This window comes from Geotrypetes seraphini, chromosome 14, assembly GCF_902459505.1.
Source record: "Geotrypetes seraphini chromosome 14, aGeoSer1.1, whole genome shotgun sequence".
Classification (NCBI taxonomy): domain Eukaryota; kingdom Metazoa; phylum Chordata; class Amphibia; order Gymnophiona; family Dermophiidae; genus Geotrypetes; species Geotrypetes seraphini.
This window is the reverse complement of record NC_047097.1, coordinates 1,088,337-1,108,060: the sequence shown is the minus strand read 5'-3', so window position 1 is coordinate 1,108,060 and position 19,724 is coordinate 1,088,337. Positions and strand designations below refer to the sequence as shown.

The 19,724-nt window shown below is 44.9% G+C and overlaps 1 protein-coding gene across 2 annotated transcripts in view; it reads left to right on the top strand.

Moving 5' to 3' along the window:
- The first annotated feature begins 339 nt into the window (after positions 1-339).
- Positions 340-19,724, top strand: part of DTX4 (deltex E3 ubiquitin ligase 4) — a 33,120-nt gene continuing 13,735 nt past the window's right edge. The window contains exons 1-2 of one of the 2 annotated variants that reach the window (XM_033919649.1): positions 340-660; positions 16,682-17,402. In XM_033919649.1, the coding sequence (XP_033775540.1) occupies positions 447-660; positions 16,682-17,402 (935 nt within the window). In that variant the 5' untranslated portion in view covers positions 340-446. The remainder of the gene's footprint in view (positions 661-16,681; positions 17,403-19,724) is intronic. The other variant, XM_033919648.1, reaches the window with a different exon arrangement.

Below are 19,724 nucleotides of genomic sequence, written 5' to 3'. Positions count from 1 at the left end.
CTTTTTTTTTACCGCCCTGATTATCTTGTTTGCTTTTGAGGTTTTGTCTTAATCGTATTAGATTCAATTTCAGGGGTGTGCGATGTAGTGGGTTAATGCATTGGGCGGGGCGATTCGGAGAGTGCCTCAATATTGGGGGCGTGGCTGTGGGGTTTGGGCGGGGTGACGGACGGGCCGGAGGCGGGAGTTGGCGGGGCTAAGGGGAGAACGTGGGGGTTGGAGTGAAGGCGGGAGTGGGCGGGGCGAAGGGGAGAACGTGTTGAGCGTGGGGGGCGTGGTGAAGGCGGGAGTGGGCAGGACGAAGGGGAGAGCGTGTTGAGCGTGGTGAAGGCGGGAGTGGGCGGGGCGAAGAGGAGAACGTGGGAGGCGGGGCGAAGGCGGGGCCGGGCCCCCCTGAGCAACTTTCGGCCACTACCTAGTGCTCTTCGCTGCCGGCTCCGGCGGAGATGGCGCCGGGCTCGGCCGTGGCGGTGGTGGTGTGGGAATGGCTGAAGGCCCCGGGCCGCTGGAGGCCCTACAGCTCCGCCCTGAGCCACTACATCGAGGCGGCGCTGGAGGCGAGTCCCCGGGCGCGCGGCGTGCCGCTCGGGCGCGTGGACGGCAGCCTGGTCTCGTGCGTGCTGGACCTACAGAGCATGCGCCAGTTCCGCCAGGACACCGGTGAGTTGAGTCCTTGTAGCTCCCCAAAGCAGAGTTCCCCGTCCCCGAGAGCTTAAACCCTGGGGCAGATCCAGTGCATCGAATCTGGACGGGGGGATGGGGTTGTGCCTGACCAGATGCTGCTCATAAAGAGAAGCAGACCAGCAAAAAAGGCACTAGGTCATCTCTCCCATCCCCTCCCCCCGCTGCGCACCCCGCAACCCCCCAGCCCAGCCGTTGCTTAATACAGATCAATCCTGCACTCTCAGAAAACTATGTCTCTTTCATACACCCTTGCCCGATAGGAAATAAGTAATCACTAACTAAGACTAGAAATATGTAGACAAAAATTGAACTAAACCGCCAAGAAGGCAGACTTTGCAGACAATGCAACACCACCGAAACAGGGAAAGGGATTGCGATTTAGATACCACCTTTTTGTAGTTTTATAACCACACTCAAAGCGGTTTGCATACAGGTACTTCAAGCATTTTCCCTGTCTGTCCTGGTGGGCTCACAATCTATCTAATGTACCTGGGGCAATGGGGGGAACTAAGTGACTTGCCCAGGGTCACAGGGAGCAGCATGGGTTTGAACCCACAACCTCAGAGTGCTAAGGCTGTAGCTCTAACCACTACACCAGGGGTGCCCAATACGTTGATCGGGAAGGCAACACGAACCGATCACGGAGCCCATCCCGGGCTCCATGATAGACTCGTGTTGCCGTCCCAATTAGCCTTCCTCTCCCTGACGTCCCCCACCACCCTCCCTGCAGAAGCGTCGGACAAACCAATCGCTGCCTGGCTGGCCCGGAACTCCTCTCCGACGTAGTTTTCATTCAAATATCTGTTCATCGAAAAAAACTAACATTTTGCACCCAAATCAAACGGGCTTTAGGCAGCATCATTCTACCAGACATTCCTTAATAGGCATGTCTACTTCTATACTCTACTACTTAGATCATCATAAATCTGTTCTTCTCATTTCCATAGATCTTTCTTCAGCTTTCGACAAAATCGATCACAACCTTCTTTTAGAAAGATTACATTCCATTGGAATTACTGATCAGGTTCTTTCTTGGTTAAGATCCTATTTTACCAACCATTCCTCGACTGTTGCTTTTAACAATAGTACATCAGAACGATTTTCAGCTACATACAGCATTCCCCAAGGGTCTATCCTTTCACCTCTGTTGTTTAATATTTTTCTCACTCCGTTGATGACTCTTTGCCAATCTATTGGCTTTAACATTTTTGCCTACGCAGATGACATTCAGCTGTTACACCAGTTAGACTCCAATAATCCTTCTGAAACAACAGCTATTAATAACAAACTCGAACTGATTCACCAATGGCTTGAGGCAAACAGATTAGCCCGGAATGTCAACAAATCAAATGTTATGCTCTTCCCTTGGAAAGAAGGTCTCAAACTCCAGCTTCCCATTACTATTAAAGGTTCTAGCCTGCAGTTAAGATCCTCGGGGTTATTTTCAATAGCAAACTTACCTTTCATGAACATATTAGCAATATTGTTAGATCTACCTTTTTCAGATTACGGCAAATTCGGTCAGTGTCTAAATTCTTATACCCCAAATCACTAAACATATTAATTCATTCGCTCGTGATTTCAAAAATTGATTATTGCAATGCGTTGTTTAAAGGAGTTGCCTTAAAATAAATTTGTCGTCTGCAAATTGTTCAAAATGCTTCAATCAAACTCATAAGGAATGCTAAAAAATTTGATCATGTGATTCCTCTACTCAAAGAAGCGCATTGGCTTCCGGTCGTACACCGTATATCGTACAAATTAAGTCTATTGACTTTCAAATCCCTTCTTTATAAAACACCCGCTTTCATTCATAGATTATTGATTCCCTATACTTCCTCTAGACTACTCAGATCTACTGACCAACATCTTTTGACTGTTCCTTCTCTTAAAACTATAAACATACGGCGGCAATCTATTTTTTCCATTACTGCCCCCCAAACGTGGAACTTATTCCCAATTCATGTGCGAGAAGAACTTAATTTTGGATAGATTCAAGAGCAAGCTAAAATGTTTTCTTTTTAAAGATGCATTCGACAACTAATAAAATTAAATTTGGATTATAAACCTGAAAATTGGATTAGATCAGGTGCTTCTATTGTGCCCTGGCTTTTCAACTCTCTGAAGCTTACTGCTCTCCCATTCCCTATTGCTTTTTTCCCTTACATGTCTTCTTTACTATTTTTTAATCTGTATTTCTTTCCCATTCCATTCCTTTTGTATTAAGTTTTGTCATGTCAGTCATATTTATACAGTTTGTTTCCCTTTGATTATTGTAATTTAATATTTTAATATTTTGTACATCGCTTAGAATTTGGAATAAGCGATTAATCAAATATTTAATAAACTTGGACGTCAGAATTGACGTAGGGGAACGGAATGCCGGTCAGTGCGACGCTTCTATAGGGAGAGCTTGGGGCGGCGGTGGCTTGGGGTCCTGTTCCCCGATGGCAGCGGTGGCAAACCTAGTGGCTTGGGGGAGGGCAGGAAAAAAGAAAGAAAGGGGGCAGGCACAGAGATAGAAAGAAGGGGGGCAAGGAGTCAAAGAAATTGAATCAGATTGGGCAGACTGGATGGACCATTCGGGTCTTTATCTGCCGTCATCTACTATGTTACTATGTAAAGAAGGGAAATGGAAAGAAAGGGGGCATGGAGAGAGAGAGAGAAAGAAAAGGAGACAGAAAGAAAGAAGGGGCAGGGAGAGAGGAAGAAAAAGTTGGGGGAGGGAATGAGGTCTGGAGGAGAGGAAGCATACAGGAGGCTGAAAGAAGGGAAGAAATATTGGATGCACAGTCAGAAGAAAGTGCAATCAGAGACTCTTTAAATCACCAGACAACAAAGGTAGGAAAAATGATTTTATTTTCAATTTCGTGATCAAAATGTGTCCGTTTTGAGAATTTATATCTGCTGTCTATATTTTGCACTATGGCCCCCTTTTACTAAACCGCAATAACAGTTTTTAGCGCAGGGAGCCTAAGAGCATCGAGAACAGCACAGCTCTCAGCGCTAAAAAACATTATCGCGGTTTAGTAAAAAGGGAAGGGGTATATTTGTCTATTTTTGTGTGGTTGTTACTGAGGTGACAGTACATAGAGTCATCTGCCTTGACCTCTTTGAAAAAAACCCGGAATATGAATGATAATTAACATTTTTTCTGCCTTTCTGTCTGCTTTGTGGGGTTTTTTAAAATTTTATTGTTGATAGATCATTTTGACTTGGTCATTTTAAAAGTAGTTTGCAAGCCCAAATAGTGTGGGCACTAGTGCTGCCCGATTCAGGAAAAAAAATTCAATTCGATTAAGCCTACTGAATTGGTTTTTCGATTCGATTCGATTTTCCTGCCCAATTGGGTGTTTTTTTCAAACATCCTGGTGGGTTTATTTTATAGCCTCTATACCCCCTTTGCCTTCTCCTTACCACACTGGCGCTGTGATGTAAACAAAATAAACAAACAAAGACTTTTCCTCTCTCTCTTAAATCCTAGCTCATGTTTGCGGACTAACACCAGCTCTGGCAGGATACACATTTCAAATCTGACATATTTTAATCACAAAACAGAAAATAAAATGCTTTTTTTCTACCTTTTGTTGTCTGGTCATTATTCTAATCTTGTTGGTCCCAGGCTCTGCTTGTCTTCTGATAACTTGCTTGCCAGGGTCTCCTTCTTTCTTCTTTTTCCGTGCTAACCATCCATCTTCCATCTCTGTCCTCCCCTTCCGTTTCCCTTCCCTCCCCCGGAGGTCTGGCATCTTTCTTTTTTTCGTCTCCATCCACAGATCCACCTTTTCTTAACTACCCTTTCATCCAGCTTCTCTCCCTCCTTCCCCACAACCCTAGGGTCCACCATCTCTCCCTTTCTTTTCCCAACTACCCTCCTATCCAGTATCTCTATCCCCCCTCTACACCATCCCTTGTGTCCAACTTCTCTCCCTTTCCTCCCTACATCTCATTGTCCATCATCCTTCTTCCTCTCCTCTATTTTCACACCCATTATTTCTTCCCCCCCCAAAGTCCACCATATGCTCGTATCTTTGAACACCCCCCCTTCCCTCCGTGTAATTCTACACCAGGGCCCCCCTCCCCTGGTCTGTCCCCCCCTGAAGGCCTGCACCCCACCCCTAAAGGCCTGTACCACCATCCCTTAAGGCCTGTCCTCCCCCCTTGAAGGCCTGTCCCCCCTCCTTGAAAGCCTCATCCCCCGAAGGCCTGCCTGCCTGTCCCCCCTGAAGGCCTGTCCCACCCCCCCACCCTCAAGGCCTGCCTGCCTGTCGCCCCCGAACACCTGCACCTCCCCCTGAAGGCCTATCCGCCCCCTTGAAGGCCTATCCCATCCCCCACCCTGAAGGCCTGCCTGCCCCCTCCCCTTGAAGGTCTGTCCCCCCCCCTGAAGGCCTGCACCTCCCCCTGAAGGCCTATCCGCCCTCTTGAAGGCCTGCATCCCCCCCCGAAGGCCTGTCTGCCTGTTCCCCCTGAAGGCCTGTCTGCCTGTTCCCCACCCTTGAAGATCTGTCCCCCCTGAAGGCCTGCATGTCCCCCCCTGAAGGCCTACAACCCACCCCTGAAGGCCTGCCTGTCTCCTCTGAAGGCCTGTAACCACCTGGAAGCCGCACCCCTTCCCCCCAAAGGACTGCACCCCCCCCCCTCGGAAGGCCTGCGTGTTCCCCCTGGCCTCCCGGAATCAATTCTCCTAATTTCAGCAGGCTGCAATAAGATCGCTGGTGCTAGCGATCTTTGCAAGCTGCTGTACGGCTTCTGAGCTCTCTTCTCTCTACCGCGGTCCCACCCCTTCTCTGACGTCAGAGGAGGGGCGGACCGTAGCAGAGACAAGACGTACGGCAGCTTGCAAAGATCACTAGCACCAGTGATCTTATTGCAGCCTGCTGAAATTAGGAGAATTGATTCCAGGAGGCCAGTGGGGAAGATGGGACAGTATAGTAGCGGGAGGCCAACGGGTAAGCCATTTCCTGACTGACCCTCCTCACTCGCCCTCTAAAGCAGGAGCGGCAGGCCAGCAAGAGGCAGCGCTGCCGCTCCTGCTTTAGGGGGGAGGGTCAGTCAACGAATCTGGAGGCCAATTTTTTTCTCCTGGTAAATCAGTTTGAATCGATTCCCCCTGCACTGCACCATGCTCTCCTCCGTGTCTCATAATGTTTTTGGGAAACCACCTAGGTTTAGGCAGTGTATAAATTTTTAGATAGATAAATACTGTGCAAAATATAAAGAAAGCAGATGTAAATTTGAAAAAACTGACAAATAATCACCACTTTACAAATTAACAAATAGAATTAAAACAAAAAATGAAAAATAAGAAACTACTATTTTATTGGACTAATACATTTTTCACTTAGTTTTCAAAGGCCAAAACCTCCTTCCTTAGGGCAGTACAGTCACTGCTGTTACGGTATTTTGTCCTGACCTGAGGAAGGGGGTTTTGGTCTCTGAAAGTTAGTAAAATATGTATTAGACCAATAAAAAGATTTGTTATTTCCATTTACAAACATTTATGAATTTTTACCATTTGTCATCTCTGGTTTCTGCTTTTCTCAACTTTTCACTCTCCGTCCAGTGTTTGCTCTCTTCCTCTGTCCCTTCCATATGACATATTCCCATAAACTGTTTATCTTGTGCCCCATCTCTCCTTTATACATGATTCATTCAGCTTCATCTCCTCTCTATTTGTCTCTCTGTCTCCACTCCCTCCCCCATGCTCTGGCATCTCTCTCTTCTTTCTTTCCCTTCTCCTTACCCCACCCCTTCTCCCCAGCAATACCTCTATTTTGCGTCCTGCGGTTTGTACACGATCTCACACACTGGGTAGGAAGAGAGGCTCCAGCACCGGCGTCGGCTGACTTGAAACCTTTTGCTGCCGTGGCGTATGCCAGGACTCCTGCCTTCGTCTCCACAGCCCCGGACCAGCAGCGGCAGGCTAGAGAAAGGAGGTAACGAGTCCCAGTAGATGTGCAAAGGTAGGAGTCCCGGCATATGTGACAGCAGCAGGAAGTTTCAAGTCAGCTGACGCCAGAGCCTGTCTTCCTGCCCGTGTGTGAGATCGAATACAGACCGCGAGCCACAAAATAGGACCTGGAGAGCCGCGAGTTTGAGACCACTGTTCTAGAGGGACAGTTTTCTCAGGAATGGAAGGCAAGGTGGCAACGGCTGGGAAAGCGGGGTTGATAGTTTGGTGGCTCAGTTGAGAACTAAATGTTAATTTTGTGAATCTTGTCATAGACGTACTCGGCCATAGTCTGAGCGTTGAGTGACGGAGGTGTTGGAAGTTGGGGGACCTTGACTAAGGAGTTTAGTATAGCAAAGAGACGGTGAGGGTTGGCACCGAGAGTCAGGCGGGTGTAGTTATCTTTAATTTATCTTTAATCTGTATCTGTAATTTACTGTACCTACCAAAGTGATCTCGTACAAATTCATTGGGGAAATCCTGAAAATTCGACTGGATTGCGGCCTTTGGAATAACCTTACTGTCCCACTACGGAATCTGGGCTCCTTCCAACTATTCCAAAAGCACCTGAAAACTAGGCTATTCACAAAAATGTACGGCTCTTTTCCCCCTATACCCAACTTCCAACCCCATTATGCTATACCTTCCTACATTAAGCTCTTGTAAACCGCACCGAGCTCCATAATTATGGAGAGGATGCGGTATATAAACTTAAGGTTTAGTTTAGTTTAAAACTGGACAACCTGCTTTAGGGGTTCTTTCTGATCACTTTTTACATCTGAGGAATCTTCTTTGCATAGAGACCGAAATGAAATCTGTGGCTGAAATTTTGGCCCCAAACCCCCCTCCTCTCCTTCCCAGCCAGCATTTAAACTCTAGTGGTCTGGGGCCTAACCAGAGCAATCCCCAGATTAGCTTAACTACATAATACTGTTACTCAGTTCAGCTAAACTTTCACTGGCCAGAAATAATTGGATAAATTCTGCGTTTAAGGTTTGGTTTTGGTTTTATGGGGGGGAGGGGGAAGCCAGTACAATGATTGGTTTATGCACTGTTATACCTTTTAGTGGCAACATCAAAGCAATTTGCAATCCCAAAAATACATTAACTATACAGGTTAAGAACAAGTTACGTTTTTAAAGCTGTTCTTAAGTCAGATTTGTATATAACTGAGAACTTGTAGATTTTTGCTGCTTACCTCTGCTCCCAGTTGACAAAACAGCAAGCACAGCCACACAAATGTGGCCCTGAATCCGCTACAGGAGAAGCGTAGGAGTCTGTATCGCTGGGAATTCTGTTCAGTGACATCAAATGAGGCCACAACCGTGTTCTTAAGTATAAGTTGTACTTATGTCGGCGTCTGTAACTCAGAGACTACTTGTATAGGAAAGGAATATCGTAATTTGATAGGATAAAATTTTTTTTATATACAAACTAAATTTATACACACACCAGTCATCTTAGAAAGATTAATATCCATGCCAGCATCTTAAGAATAGCCTTACTGGGTCAGACCAATGGTCCATCTAGCCCAGTATCCCGTCTTCACGGAGGCCAATCCAAGTCATAAGTACCTGGCAAAAACCCAAATAGTAGAAGCATTCCATGCCACCGATCCAGGGCAAGCTGTGGCTTCCCCCTTGTCTGACTCAACAGCAGACTATGGACTTTTCCTCCAGGAACTTGTTCAAGCCTTTTGAAAAACCAGCTATATTAACTACTCTTACCACATCCTTTGGCAACATGTTCCAGAGTTTAACTATTCTCTGAGTGAAAACATATTTTACTCTGTAACTTCATCAAATGTCCCTTAGTGTTTGTTAATCTTGATGCAGTAAAAAATCAATCCACCATTCTACATCATTGAGGATTTTGTAGACTTCAATCATATCTCTCCTCAGCCGTCTCTTTTCCAACCTCTTTAGTCTTTCCTCATCCAAGAGGAGTTCCATCCTTTTTATCATCTTGGTCGCTCTTCTTTGAACCTTGGAGACCAGAACTGAACACAGTAGTCTAGGTGAGGTTGCACCCTGCAGTGATACAGAGGCATTATAACAGAGGTGTAACATTGACCACTCTCCAGTCTTCAGGCACTACAGACGATTTTAGCAACAGGTTACAGATAACTAACAACAGATCAGCAATTTCATGTTTGAGTTAGGAAATTGTAAGACTGGGAGTCCAAGTGGCAGATGAAATTTAATGTGGACAAATGCAAAGTGATTCACATGGCGAACGTCACACCAATTTTCAAAAAGGATCAAAAGGAGAGGGTGCAGAGGCGAGCCACGAAACTAGTCAAAGGCATGGAGAATTTAAGCTACAAGGAACGCCTCGGAAAACTGGGACTGTTCACCCTCGAAAAGAGAAGACTGTGTGGGGATCTGATTGAGACTTTTAAAATATTAAAAGGATTTGACCAAATTGACCAGGAAGCAGCATTACTGACATTTTCAGATGTGACACGGACAAGAGGTCATAGCCTGAAACTGAGTGGCAGCAGGTTCAGGACAAATGTCAGGAAGTTCTGTTTCACACAACAAGTGGTGGGCGCTTGGAATGCTCTCCCGGAGGAGGTTGTGGCGGAGATTACTGTTCTGGGTTTCAAACGCAAGTTAGATGCACACCTTCTTGCAAATCATATTGAGGGATACGGGAAATCCGGATCTCCAACAAGGAGCACCTAAATGGGCCTCCGCGTGTGCGGATCGCCAGACAAGATGGACCTTGGTCTGATCCGGTGAAGGCGTTTCTTATGTTCTTATGTTCTAGGAGAACCGGGCAACTACAGACCTGTGAGTCTTACATCTGTCCCTGGAAAGATGGTTGAAGCACTGATTAAAGATAGCATAATCCGGCACTTGGATACACACGACCCAATGAGAGCCAGTCAACATGGCTTCAGGAAAGGGAAATCATGTTTGATGAATTTACTTCAATTTTTTGAGACCCTGAACAAACAAATTGATAGTGGAGAACCGGTGGACATAATATACTTGGACTTCCAGAAAGCGTTTGACAAGGTTCCACGTGAAAGACTTCTCAGGAAACTACAAAGCCATAGAATAGAGGGAGATATACTAAGATGGATAGGCAAATGGCTGGAGAACAGAAAGCAGAGAGTGGGCATAAATGGGAAGTTCTCAGACTGGGAGAAAGTGACTAGTGGTGTGCACCAGGGCTCGGTACTTGGGCCCATCTTATTTAATATTTTCATCAATGACCTAGAAGAAGGAACATCCAGTGAGATCATCATGTTTGCAGACGACACAAAGCTATGCCGGGCAATCAGATCACAGAAGGATAGCGAGGTACTCCAGAGTGACTTGTGTCAGTTAGAGAAATGGGCAGAGAAATGGCAGATGAAGTTTAATGTAGAAAAATGTAAAGTTTAGGCAGAAAGAACAAGGAACACAAATATAGAATGTCAGGTGCAACTCTGGGTAAGAGCGAACAAGAAAAGCACCTGGGTGTACTGATAGATAGGACCCTGAAACCGTCGGCACAATACGCAGCAGTGGCAAAGAAAGCAAATAGAATGTTAGGCATGATAAAGAAAGGAATCACGAGTAGATCGGAGAAAGTTATAATGCCGCTTTATAGAGCAATGGTCAGACCACACTTGGAATACTGTGTCCAACTTTGGTCTCCCAACCTAAAGAAGGATATAAAACTGCTGGAGAGGGTGCAGAGACGAGCAACCAAGCTAATAAATGGTATGGAGAACTTGGAATATGAGGAACGACTTAAGAGACTGGGATTGTTCTCTCTTGAGAAAAGGAGACTGCGAGGGGATATGATTGAGACTTCAAAATACTGAAAGGAATCGACAAAATAGAGCAGGAAAAAAAATTATTTACAATGTTCAATGTGACATGGACAAGAGGACATGGACTGAAGCTAAGGGGGGACAAGTCCAGGACAAATATCAGGAAGTTCTGCTTCACGCAACGAGTGGTGGACACCTGGAATGCTCTCCCAGAGGAGGTTATTGCTCTCTCAAAGGAGGTGTTATGCCGCCTCCAGTGTTATGTTCTGACCAGATCCCTCCTCCTCCTCACTGCTGCAGTGTGCACAAAGCCGCAGGCGGCAGTTCCTACTTGCGTCCCATGCCTGAACCAGAAGCATTCCCTCTGATGTTGCAACATCAGAGGGAAGGCTTCCAGATGAGGAGCAAGTAGCCGCCGCCCATGGCTTTGTCAATTTTGAGAATTTTCTTCTGCTATCTGTGTTTTGCACTGTTCAGGAAGAAATGCATTTGTTTCTTTCTCTCTGAGGTTATACTGCATGCAGAGTTTTGAATCTTAGGGTTTCGTTTGTATATATTAGTACTTTTAGTTTTTGGTCCCGTATTTGTATAGGGGTTATCTGTGTTCTGGTAAGAATGAATGTTGAGAAGTATACAGTGTGCTGTGTGTAATTAAATTTTGTGGTGTTAATAATAATAAAAATTTGTTAATAAGGTTATTTTGTGTGTCTATATATGAAAAATGAATGGAAAAAATGGTGTTACAATTAGTACTATAATGGGGCGGGGTCTGACCCACGACTTAGCCTGTGTTTTGGATTTCGGCCCCTTAATGTATTGTTCCTTCAGGTTTAGCTGCCAAATTTCAGGCCATTCCTCAAGCTTTGCTAGGTCCTTTCTCTTGTTGTTCACACCATCAGGGGCGTCTACTCTATTTCAAATTTTGACAGCCCTTCAGCAATACCACTTACTAAAATTTTGGAAAAGAATCAAGCCAGTAACTGAATCTTGCAGCACACCATTGATGGTAAATTTTTTCTTAAGTGATTCATGACGGGGACTGTCCAGCAAGGCTGGCCTATGATCCCCCAACGCTAGATCCATAGAGCCCTGATTGACTCCTAGTTGTCGGCCATCTGTAGTGGTGGGGGTGGGGGGGATTTGTTCTCAAGTCAGTCTTCATTGCTAAGGTTGGTTGTTTTGTGGAGCTGTGTGGGAATGATTGCTTCCCTGGTTTTTCACTTCTGTGATTTCTTTGTGGTTTCTTCCATTCTGTTGTTTGAAGCTCCCTTCTTTTGTCAGGACGCTGCCATCTGGGAACAGCTGGGCCTTTCTTTTCATAGCTGCTCACTTGACCTGGGGAAAGGGAGGGTGGGAAATCAGTCTTTGCTAATGAGTTTCCCAGGTTTATTCATTCTTCAGCTTCTCCTCTCCTCTCCATCTGCTTAGACAATGGGTTCAGTGTTTTACGCTCCCAATGGATTTGACCAGAAACTATTTCCTTGCCAAATCCTTATCATAATAAAGCTAACTTATGTACTGAGGAGAAGAAGACCACTTTTTTTTTTCTTAGTTACACGTTTTCTCTCAGATTGATGGGTTAGCTGGGAACTGCTCTCGCTGCGTGTCGTTAGTTGTTTTTTTTTTTTCTTTAGTCTTCAGGATATGAAGATCAGATTATGACAGGATAATCTGAATGTTTTCTTGCCCCTCATCCATTCCCCATCTGCTGTCATTCCAGACTGTTGCAGAGCTCTGTCTTAAGAGTCTGCTGAGAAATTTTGGTATTTGTAGCCTGTTGAGAAGGCCCAGGGTGGAGATGAACTCGGTTGGTAGGAGTCTGCCATCATCCTCAAGGGACATTCCTGGCATTACTAAGTCCTAGCTAAACCATGCACATTCCTAATTCTAAGCAGCGTGGGGCTTTGGGAAACTCATTCTCTGGGCAGTATTTATAAGGGATATCTTTGTGAACATTATGTAACTTGCTTTAGTGGCACTCCTTTTTTTTTTTTCTAGCACAAAGTGCTGCAGTAAGAGCTATCCTGGTCAAAAACTGTTATTACAAGCTCAGGATGATAAGATCTTTGGTCCCTCTCCTAGATGCTAATTCTCTTAATATCCTAATTCACTCGCTCGTCGTATCAAAAATTGACTACTGTAATACATTATATAAAGGGATATGTCAAAAGGATATAAGGCAGCTTCAACTTATTCAAAACACGGCAATAAAATTCATCACAGGCTCTAAAAAATTTACCCCTTTGCTGAAGAACGCGCACTGGTTGCCCATCCTCATCGGATCTACAGACTAATGTTCCCGCATTCATAGATAGACTTCTAATTCCATACGATTCCCCCAGAACCCTAAGATCCGCCTCACAACAAACTCTGAATGTTCCTGTGAGGGTCTATCTTTTCGGTCACTGCTCATTCAATTTGGAACTCTCTCCCTCTATCCATCAGAACCGAACAAGAGTAGTCTAAAATGCTTTCTTTGTAAAGATGCCTACAACTGATTTATCCTTTTTAAACCATCTTTAGTTTTCTTTTTTCTCTCTCTTTCTTGGCACGCCCTACTCTTTCTATCCGTTTATGTTCTATTTTCTCATAAATTGTAGTTCTACTCTCTTTTCCCTTTTGTTTTCTTGTCCTCCCACCCTCCAAATTTCTTTCTCATATGACTGTTTATTATTTGCAGTGTGTTCCCTAATTAATATTTTAAACTTTTACTGTACAACGCTTTGAATTTTATGTAAAGCGTTTAATCAAATTTTATGAAGCTATAAAGAATAAGCAATTCACAAATTAAGAAAAAGCAAAAACATACAGATAGCTAAAATATAAATGGCATATAAAACACTAAACATTACAGTTTAACATACCTAAAGAAACTTTCACTGTTGGCTTTCTATGAACGGCTTTTTCTTTGGTGCTCTTGGTGGGGTTCTCTGACCTTTGCCATAAGTTCTATGCTGGAAACCCAGGAGGGCCCCACCTCTATGATGAGTGAATGCACAGGCCTTCCTAATTTACAGGAAGCTGCGCAAAGCAATGTTTGTACTACAGCCATTTTAACTAGAGGTCCTGGATATGTAACATTTTCTAGGTGCTTAATTCCTCATGAGGGATACTAAATAGGGATGAGAGCTGCTGAGATGGGGTGAACGGGCATAGAGAGAGGGTAGCAAACTTAGGAGGCCACAGTTTGCCCAGTTATTTGTGTTCATGGTACAAAACTACATCCCAGGGCAGTTTGTTTAACCCGCTCTGTATGCCACCATCGTGGGCAGGTGGCACCGAACACTAATTTGAAATATCAGCTTTGAAGGACCAGAACCTTATTCATTAGAGGCTTTTGACTCTGGTCCTTAAAAGCTTATGCCTTGAGGACCTTTTCCCATATCTTCAAGTGAAAAGTTATTTGCAGAAGGCTAAACAGGCTGATGCTGCGGGTTATAGTTGCTCTGCCTTTGAGCAGATGTTGGGGTCACCAGTCCAGAGAGGTTGTATCAGTGGGTACATCAGGAGAGGGCCCGGAAGCCTTCGTACCTGGTGGCTTGGGAAGGGGACTTGGGGTAGGTGTTTGATGAGGTTACCTGGGAAAAAATATCGTTCCGGATACAACATGTAGTGGTGGCTCCTGTTTTGGTGGAGAATGCTCTAAAACTGCTGGTCTGCTGGTGTATGACCCCGGTTCTACTCTGTGTCTATCACTCTGACTTACTCCCTCTCCACTCGTACTTGACGATGTCACTGTAATTATTTTGCTGATTGTCCAGCTCTTCTTGTTGTAAACCGCCTCGAACTACCATGGCTTTGGCGGTATATAAGAATAAAATTATTATTATTATTATAAAGAATAATTCTTTATGCAAAACTTGTGCCTTAAGTGTCTGGTGGTCGCGTCCGGCAGTCGCTGTCCTGCGTCTGTACGTGATTGTGAGGTGGAGTCCAATCGCATGCAGACGCAGAAAAGCACTTGCTTGAGGTTACAGCAGTGAGCCAGGCAGCTTGTGCGTGTGTCCGTGCTGGAGGAGGTGAGAGCTGAAGTTCAATTGCGGACGTGACAAGTTTTTCCATAAAGAATCATTCTTTATAATACCAAGGGCCTCAAAACAGTTTTCCCGCAAATGTTCCAACACAGTTCTTACATTCCTTCATTTGGGCTCCTGACAATTGGTAGGACGTCAATTCGTAGAAAAATTGGTAGGATGCAGGAAGTCCACACCAAGTACCTTCCATTGTCATTCAACAAATTGACTTTTCTAAACTAATTGGCATGGAACTCCATTCCAATTATATAAGAGAGGAAACAAATTTAAACCAGTTTAAATCCTTATTTAAAGACACCTTCGAGTAGTCCCTTCTCTTTTAAAGATGCTGTTTAATAGCAACTGCCCTTCTAAGGACAATTTGACTTCCTTTCTTTTAGCCTTTCTCTTGCCTCTTGTTCTTTCCTATAAGATTGTAGTTCGACCCCTTTTTTTACTTTTGAACAAGTCTGTTTAGTTAATTGTTCCCCCAAATATGTTTGTTAATTTGACTTTTTATTGATTAATGTACACCCCCTAGAAGCCTGATTAGGCGGTATAATTTTTTTAAAATAAACTTGATGTCTTCCAGCCCCCCTCCAAAGACAGCACTCCTCTCACTGACCCCTGCACCTCCCCACACCTGGGCTTGGCATCAGCTGATTGCAGCAGAGGAATCCCCAATTTCCTCCACAACCCCTGACTTCCCTCCACATCCCCCCAGTGATTCCTCCAGCCCCCTCCAAACATTGCACTCCTCCTGACGAGCCTGACACCCCCCCATCCCTGCAAACATCCCCTGTTATTCCCCCATATCCTCTGTAGCTTTGCATGAAAATATCAGTAGGAGGGATGCCCACTCCTGCCCTTCCCCCTCCCAGTTCATCTTGGGATGCACTGGGAGAGGCCTTGGGCACCAGAGCTAATCAGGGCCTTAGCGTGCAAAATTGTGTGCAGAGGTTAAAGAATAGCTCCTGTTATGCACATAATAATTTAGATACAGATTGGCGTTAATAGCTAATTAACAACCAGTATAGGTTTTTGCTACATGGATGATATAGAACATAAGAAGTTGCCAGCACTGGGTCAGACCAGAGGTCCATCGCGCCCATCAGGTCTGTGACCTGTGAAGTGGTTCCTGACCATTTCTATAACCTACCTCTACATCTATCTGTAACCCTCAATAGACATCATCTGTCGTTTTTTCCTCTGCATGATTTTGTCTGGCATCTTAACATTTCCCAAATCCATTTCAGCCTCTCCCACTTCTTCCCTTGACATTCAAAAGATACTTGGTGTTACTTTTGACTCCAGTCTTTCCTTCCAGCCTCACATTGATAACGCTCGCTGTACATCATATTTTGCCTTGCACTGCATCTGTGCTGTTTTGGTTCCTTCACATCTGGATTGCTGTAATTTCCTAATCATTGGTCTCCCCTTGTATTCCTTCGCGCGGCTTCAATTTGTGCAGTCCATTGGGTTGTCCTCAAGGGTCTACTCCCTTTGGCATCTATCTGTCCTGTCATCTTATCCCTTTATTCCTCCCCTGTTCTTTTTTCTATTTGCCCTTCCCTTTCCCTCTGTCCATCTTGACATCACTCAAATGCATCTGCTGCTAATAGGTGTGAACTACTCAGTTACTGGGGATCCAAACCATGTCAGTTCCACTTGGAACATTCCTACACCAAATTTAAACTGTTGACGGGTTCATGGCCTACGTTGCAGTCCTAGTCGGCCAGCACCACAGCAGCCATGGATGTGCCCACGGGCAACGTTTTCTCCCACTACTGAGGCTGCTTTGAAGGGAGTTGCCCCAAGTGGGCCCAGATCCTGCAGCTGTTTGTGACACTGCATTGCCCCAGAAACAAAATAAGTACCTTTTCAAAATATGTCAAACCGCTTTGATTGTAAGCATACACACACAAATCCAATTCCCCTTTTCTCATTTAGGCTATAGGGTAGAGAAAACCATCCTTCAAAGGCCACTGTGGTAGAGAATGACACGGGGACAAATTTTTCCCTGTCCCTGCAGGAACTCAATTTCCCTGCCAACACAAGCTTTGTCACTGTCCCTTTCCCATTCCTGTAAGCTTTGTCGTGACCACATAAGCCTCAAACACTTACAATTTGAAAGCGTTTGAGGCTTGTGCAGATAAGGACAGGGCAAGATAGGAAAATGAGTTCCCACAGGGAAAAATTTGTCCCCGGGTCTTTCTCTAGTCTGGGGTAGAATATATTCATGATGACTCCTTCTCTTTGCAGGTGCCATTCATCCTGTGCAGCGCCGTTACTTTGATCCTTCCTCGGCACCAGGGAAAGGTGTAGTGTGGGAGTGGGAGAGTAATGATGGGCTGTGGACTCCGTATGATATGGAAATCATAGTTGTTATCCAGCGAGCCTTTGAGAAGCGGCAGTCCTGGATTGACCTCAGCTCCATTGGCTTCTGCTTCGTCATTGATTTCACCACCATGGTGCAGATGAACCACCAGACTCGGCAAAAGTGCCGCCTGCGCTGGCGGCAGGACCTGGTGTATCCTTTGTTGACGGGTTCATGGCCTAAGTTGCAGGCCTGGTTGGCCAGCCCCAGCACTCCCAGCAAGCCAGCACCACAGCAGCCATGTATGTGCCCACAATGCCTGCTAGTAAAGAAGGTAATGAGCAACGTTTCTCCCATTACTGAAGCTGCTGTGAAGGGAGTTGCCCCGAGTGAGCCCAGACACTGGTCTGCTGCTGGTATGAAAACTCTGGTAAATGGGGTGATGCCTGCCCAATCTATACAGGCTGTCAGGAGCCAGAAGCAGACTCTGACAAGCCAAGTGAACAAGGAACAGGCAACCGGCATGTCAAGTCAGACAGTGGCTACAAACGTGACTAACCAAATGGAAATCCAACGTAAGAAGAGCCAAAAGACCAGGAAGAGCCTGAGCCACAACCACCTTCAGTGCATTGCCATGGCGCAGTCCAGAGCACTCATTGCTGCTGGGTGAGTGTCTGTCTCTCTCTGTGCCCAGGGGTAGTTTCTCCATTGATGTGAATGTGGAGGTTAAGTGTGTATCTTCCTTCTCAAACCCCCCTTCCCCTCCCTCCACAAACAAACAAATCGAGTATCCACATGCTGATTCTGCAGTGCTGCCTCCACCTCTCCTTGCCTCCTCTAAGTGCTTCTCCAAGAGACTGCAGCATCCTGTTTGCACTTATTAAACTGGTATGCTATCAATATAGCACAGTGGTTTTTAAACCTGTCCTGAGGGACCCCCAGCCAGTTGGGTTTTCAAGATATCCCTAATGAATATGCATGAGTGATATTTGCCTATAAAGTAGATAGTAAGCATTGAAATTTCTCAAATATTCATCTTGAAAATCCGACTGCCTGGTTTAAGAAGCACTAGTTTAGCATATGCACTGTAGAAACATCTTCAGATGGAGCTGGGCCCTTGGGCTAATCTTGGCTCTCTGCCAGTGCTGCTCTGATGCCTTGAGACGGGCAACGCTGATTTCAACAGGTTGCTTTAACACAGAAGAGGGGTATTTAAGTTGAAGACAGCTAGAAGTGGTAAGTTGGCTGCGTGGTATTTGGTAAGGAAAGTTGGAGCTGTGGTGCCTGAGGGGCAAAGAATAATGGAGCGTCAACATATCTTAGTTCAGAACTTGTGTTTATTAAAGTATGCGTTGTCTCTGTAATTGCAAAGCTCCTTTAGGGTCCCCTGCGCCCTCTGTCTGCTTCCCTGTGTTTTCATTGCCTCATTTGTCACATAAATTTACTTACCCTCGTAAATGACCCAAGGAAAGCAAAGAGGGGAAAAGCATTCTCCTCCTGCTCTTTATCTTTGAAGAATGCTAGAGCTGCCTTCTCCCCCACTGAGGAGAACAGAATTGCTTATGAGTTAATGCCCTTTTTGTCCCGCTGTGGTCAGAGGAGCCATTGTAGACTCTGAACATACAGGGCTGGAGCAGTGGATGCCACTGAGACGTCTCCCTCTGTGAATTTCCATGACAATGACTGTGGGGCTCCTGTCTTGTATTCCTCTCAGACAGAGAATGTCCTCTTCCCTCCTTCTCTCTTCAGTTATTGAGTTGAATGCAGATTGTCCATTCAACAGTAGACATTTTGCTAGGAAAGGAATGTTTGAGACTGCTCAGTAGCTTCAGCTTGTCCATGTCAAGGGAGCTCTTGTCAGTAGGGAGTGCACCCAGTTCTTTTTAGTGTGGTTGGCGGCTGCCCTTCTACAAGTGAGGAGTTAACAATGTTAGTGGTCCCTTCAGTGAGGCCTTTGCTTGCTTGTTATACTGTTTGCTGCACAGGGGTCGAGAGGGCAGGTTGTAGGCCATAGGCCTTTTAGGATTATTTCAAGAGCTTCCTTGGTAACCTGGTTGAATGAGTCCCAGATAGCTGTGCTTGGTTGGGGGGGGGTAGTGTTCTCTTTATTAGCTGTTGGGAGCTTTTGATGGGGACTATCTATAGAATGGAGACCTTTAATTTTGTTAGCCAATCATTGCAAGTTAGAACCAGCCCTCCGAATCACAACTTATGGGGTTTGCAGTAGGCTGCTTACTATTTTAAATAGTTGCTTAGTTGAATTTGCAGTTTGTTCGATGTTTTCAGAGAAATATTGTTTTTGGCTGCTGTTGAGGCTTGGCCATACATTGCCATATATTTCTTCTAGTTGAGTCTGTCTTTTTCTAGGTGAGACTTTCATCATTTTCTAGGGAGAACGTTTGTTTGTAGAGCATAGGACTTTCTTTGAAGGTGCCGTTGGAATGTCATTGTTAAGAGTGTATTTTCATCCAGTTGGGAGTAGGATAAGGCCTCTAGGAATTATCAGCAGTTGAAGTTCCTTCCAACTTTGGCTAGGCCCATTTTTTTAATGTAGTCCTTAATAGAAAATGATCAGACCATGATTGTGCTGGTATCTCACATGCCACCAGCCTTGTGTTCACAGATTGCGACTCCTTTGCAGAATACCAAGTCTAGCATATGGCCTTTTTCATGCCTCTAGTCCTTTTTAATTTTATGTACATTAGTTGATATGAAACTACATTTTTTTTAAATTTCTTTAGCAGTTTTACAAAAATTTTATAAGATAAACTCTTGTTACGCATTTGATCTTTAATTAAATCTTCCTCCATAGCAGACGGGTTCCTCTCTACTACACTTTAATTGCTTTCTGTCCTATTTTGATATGTCTGTTTGTCATAATCTGTTACCTTGATTTTATATTTTAAATGTATACCACTTAAAAGCTTGATAAGCGAAATATCAAATTTAATAAAACTTGAAACTTGCAGTAATACAGAAGGAAATTGC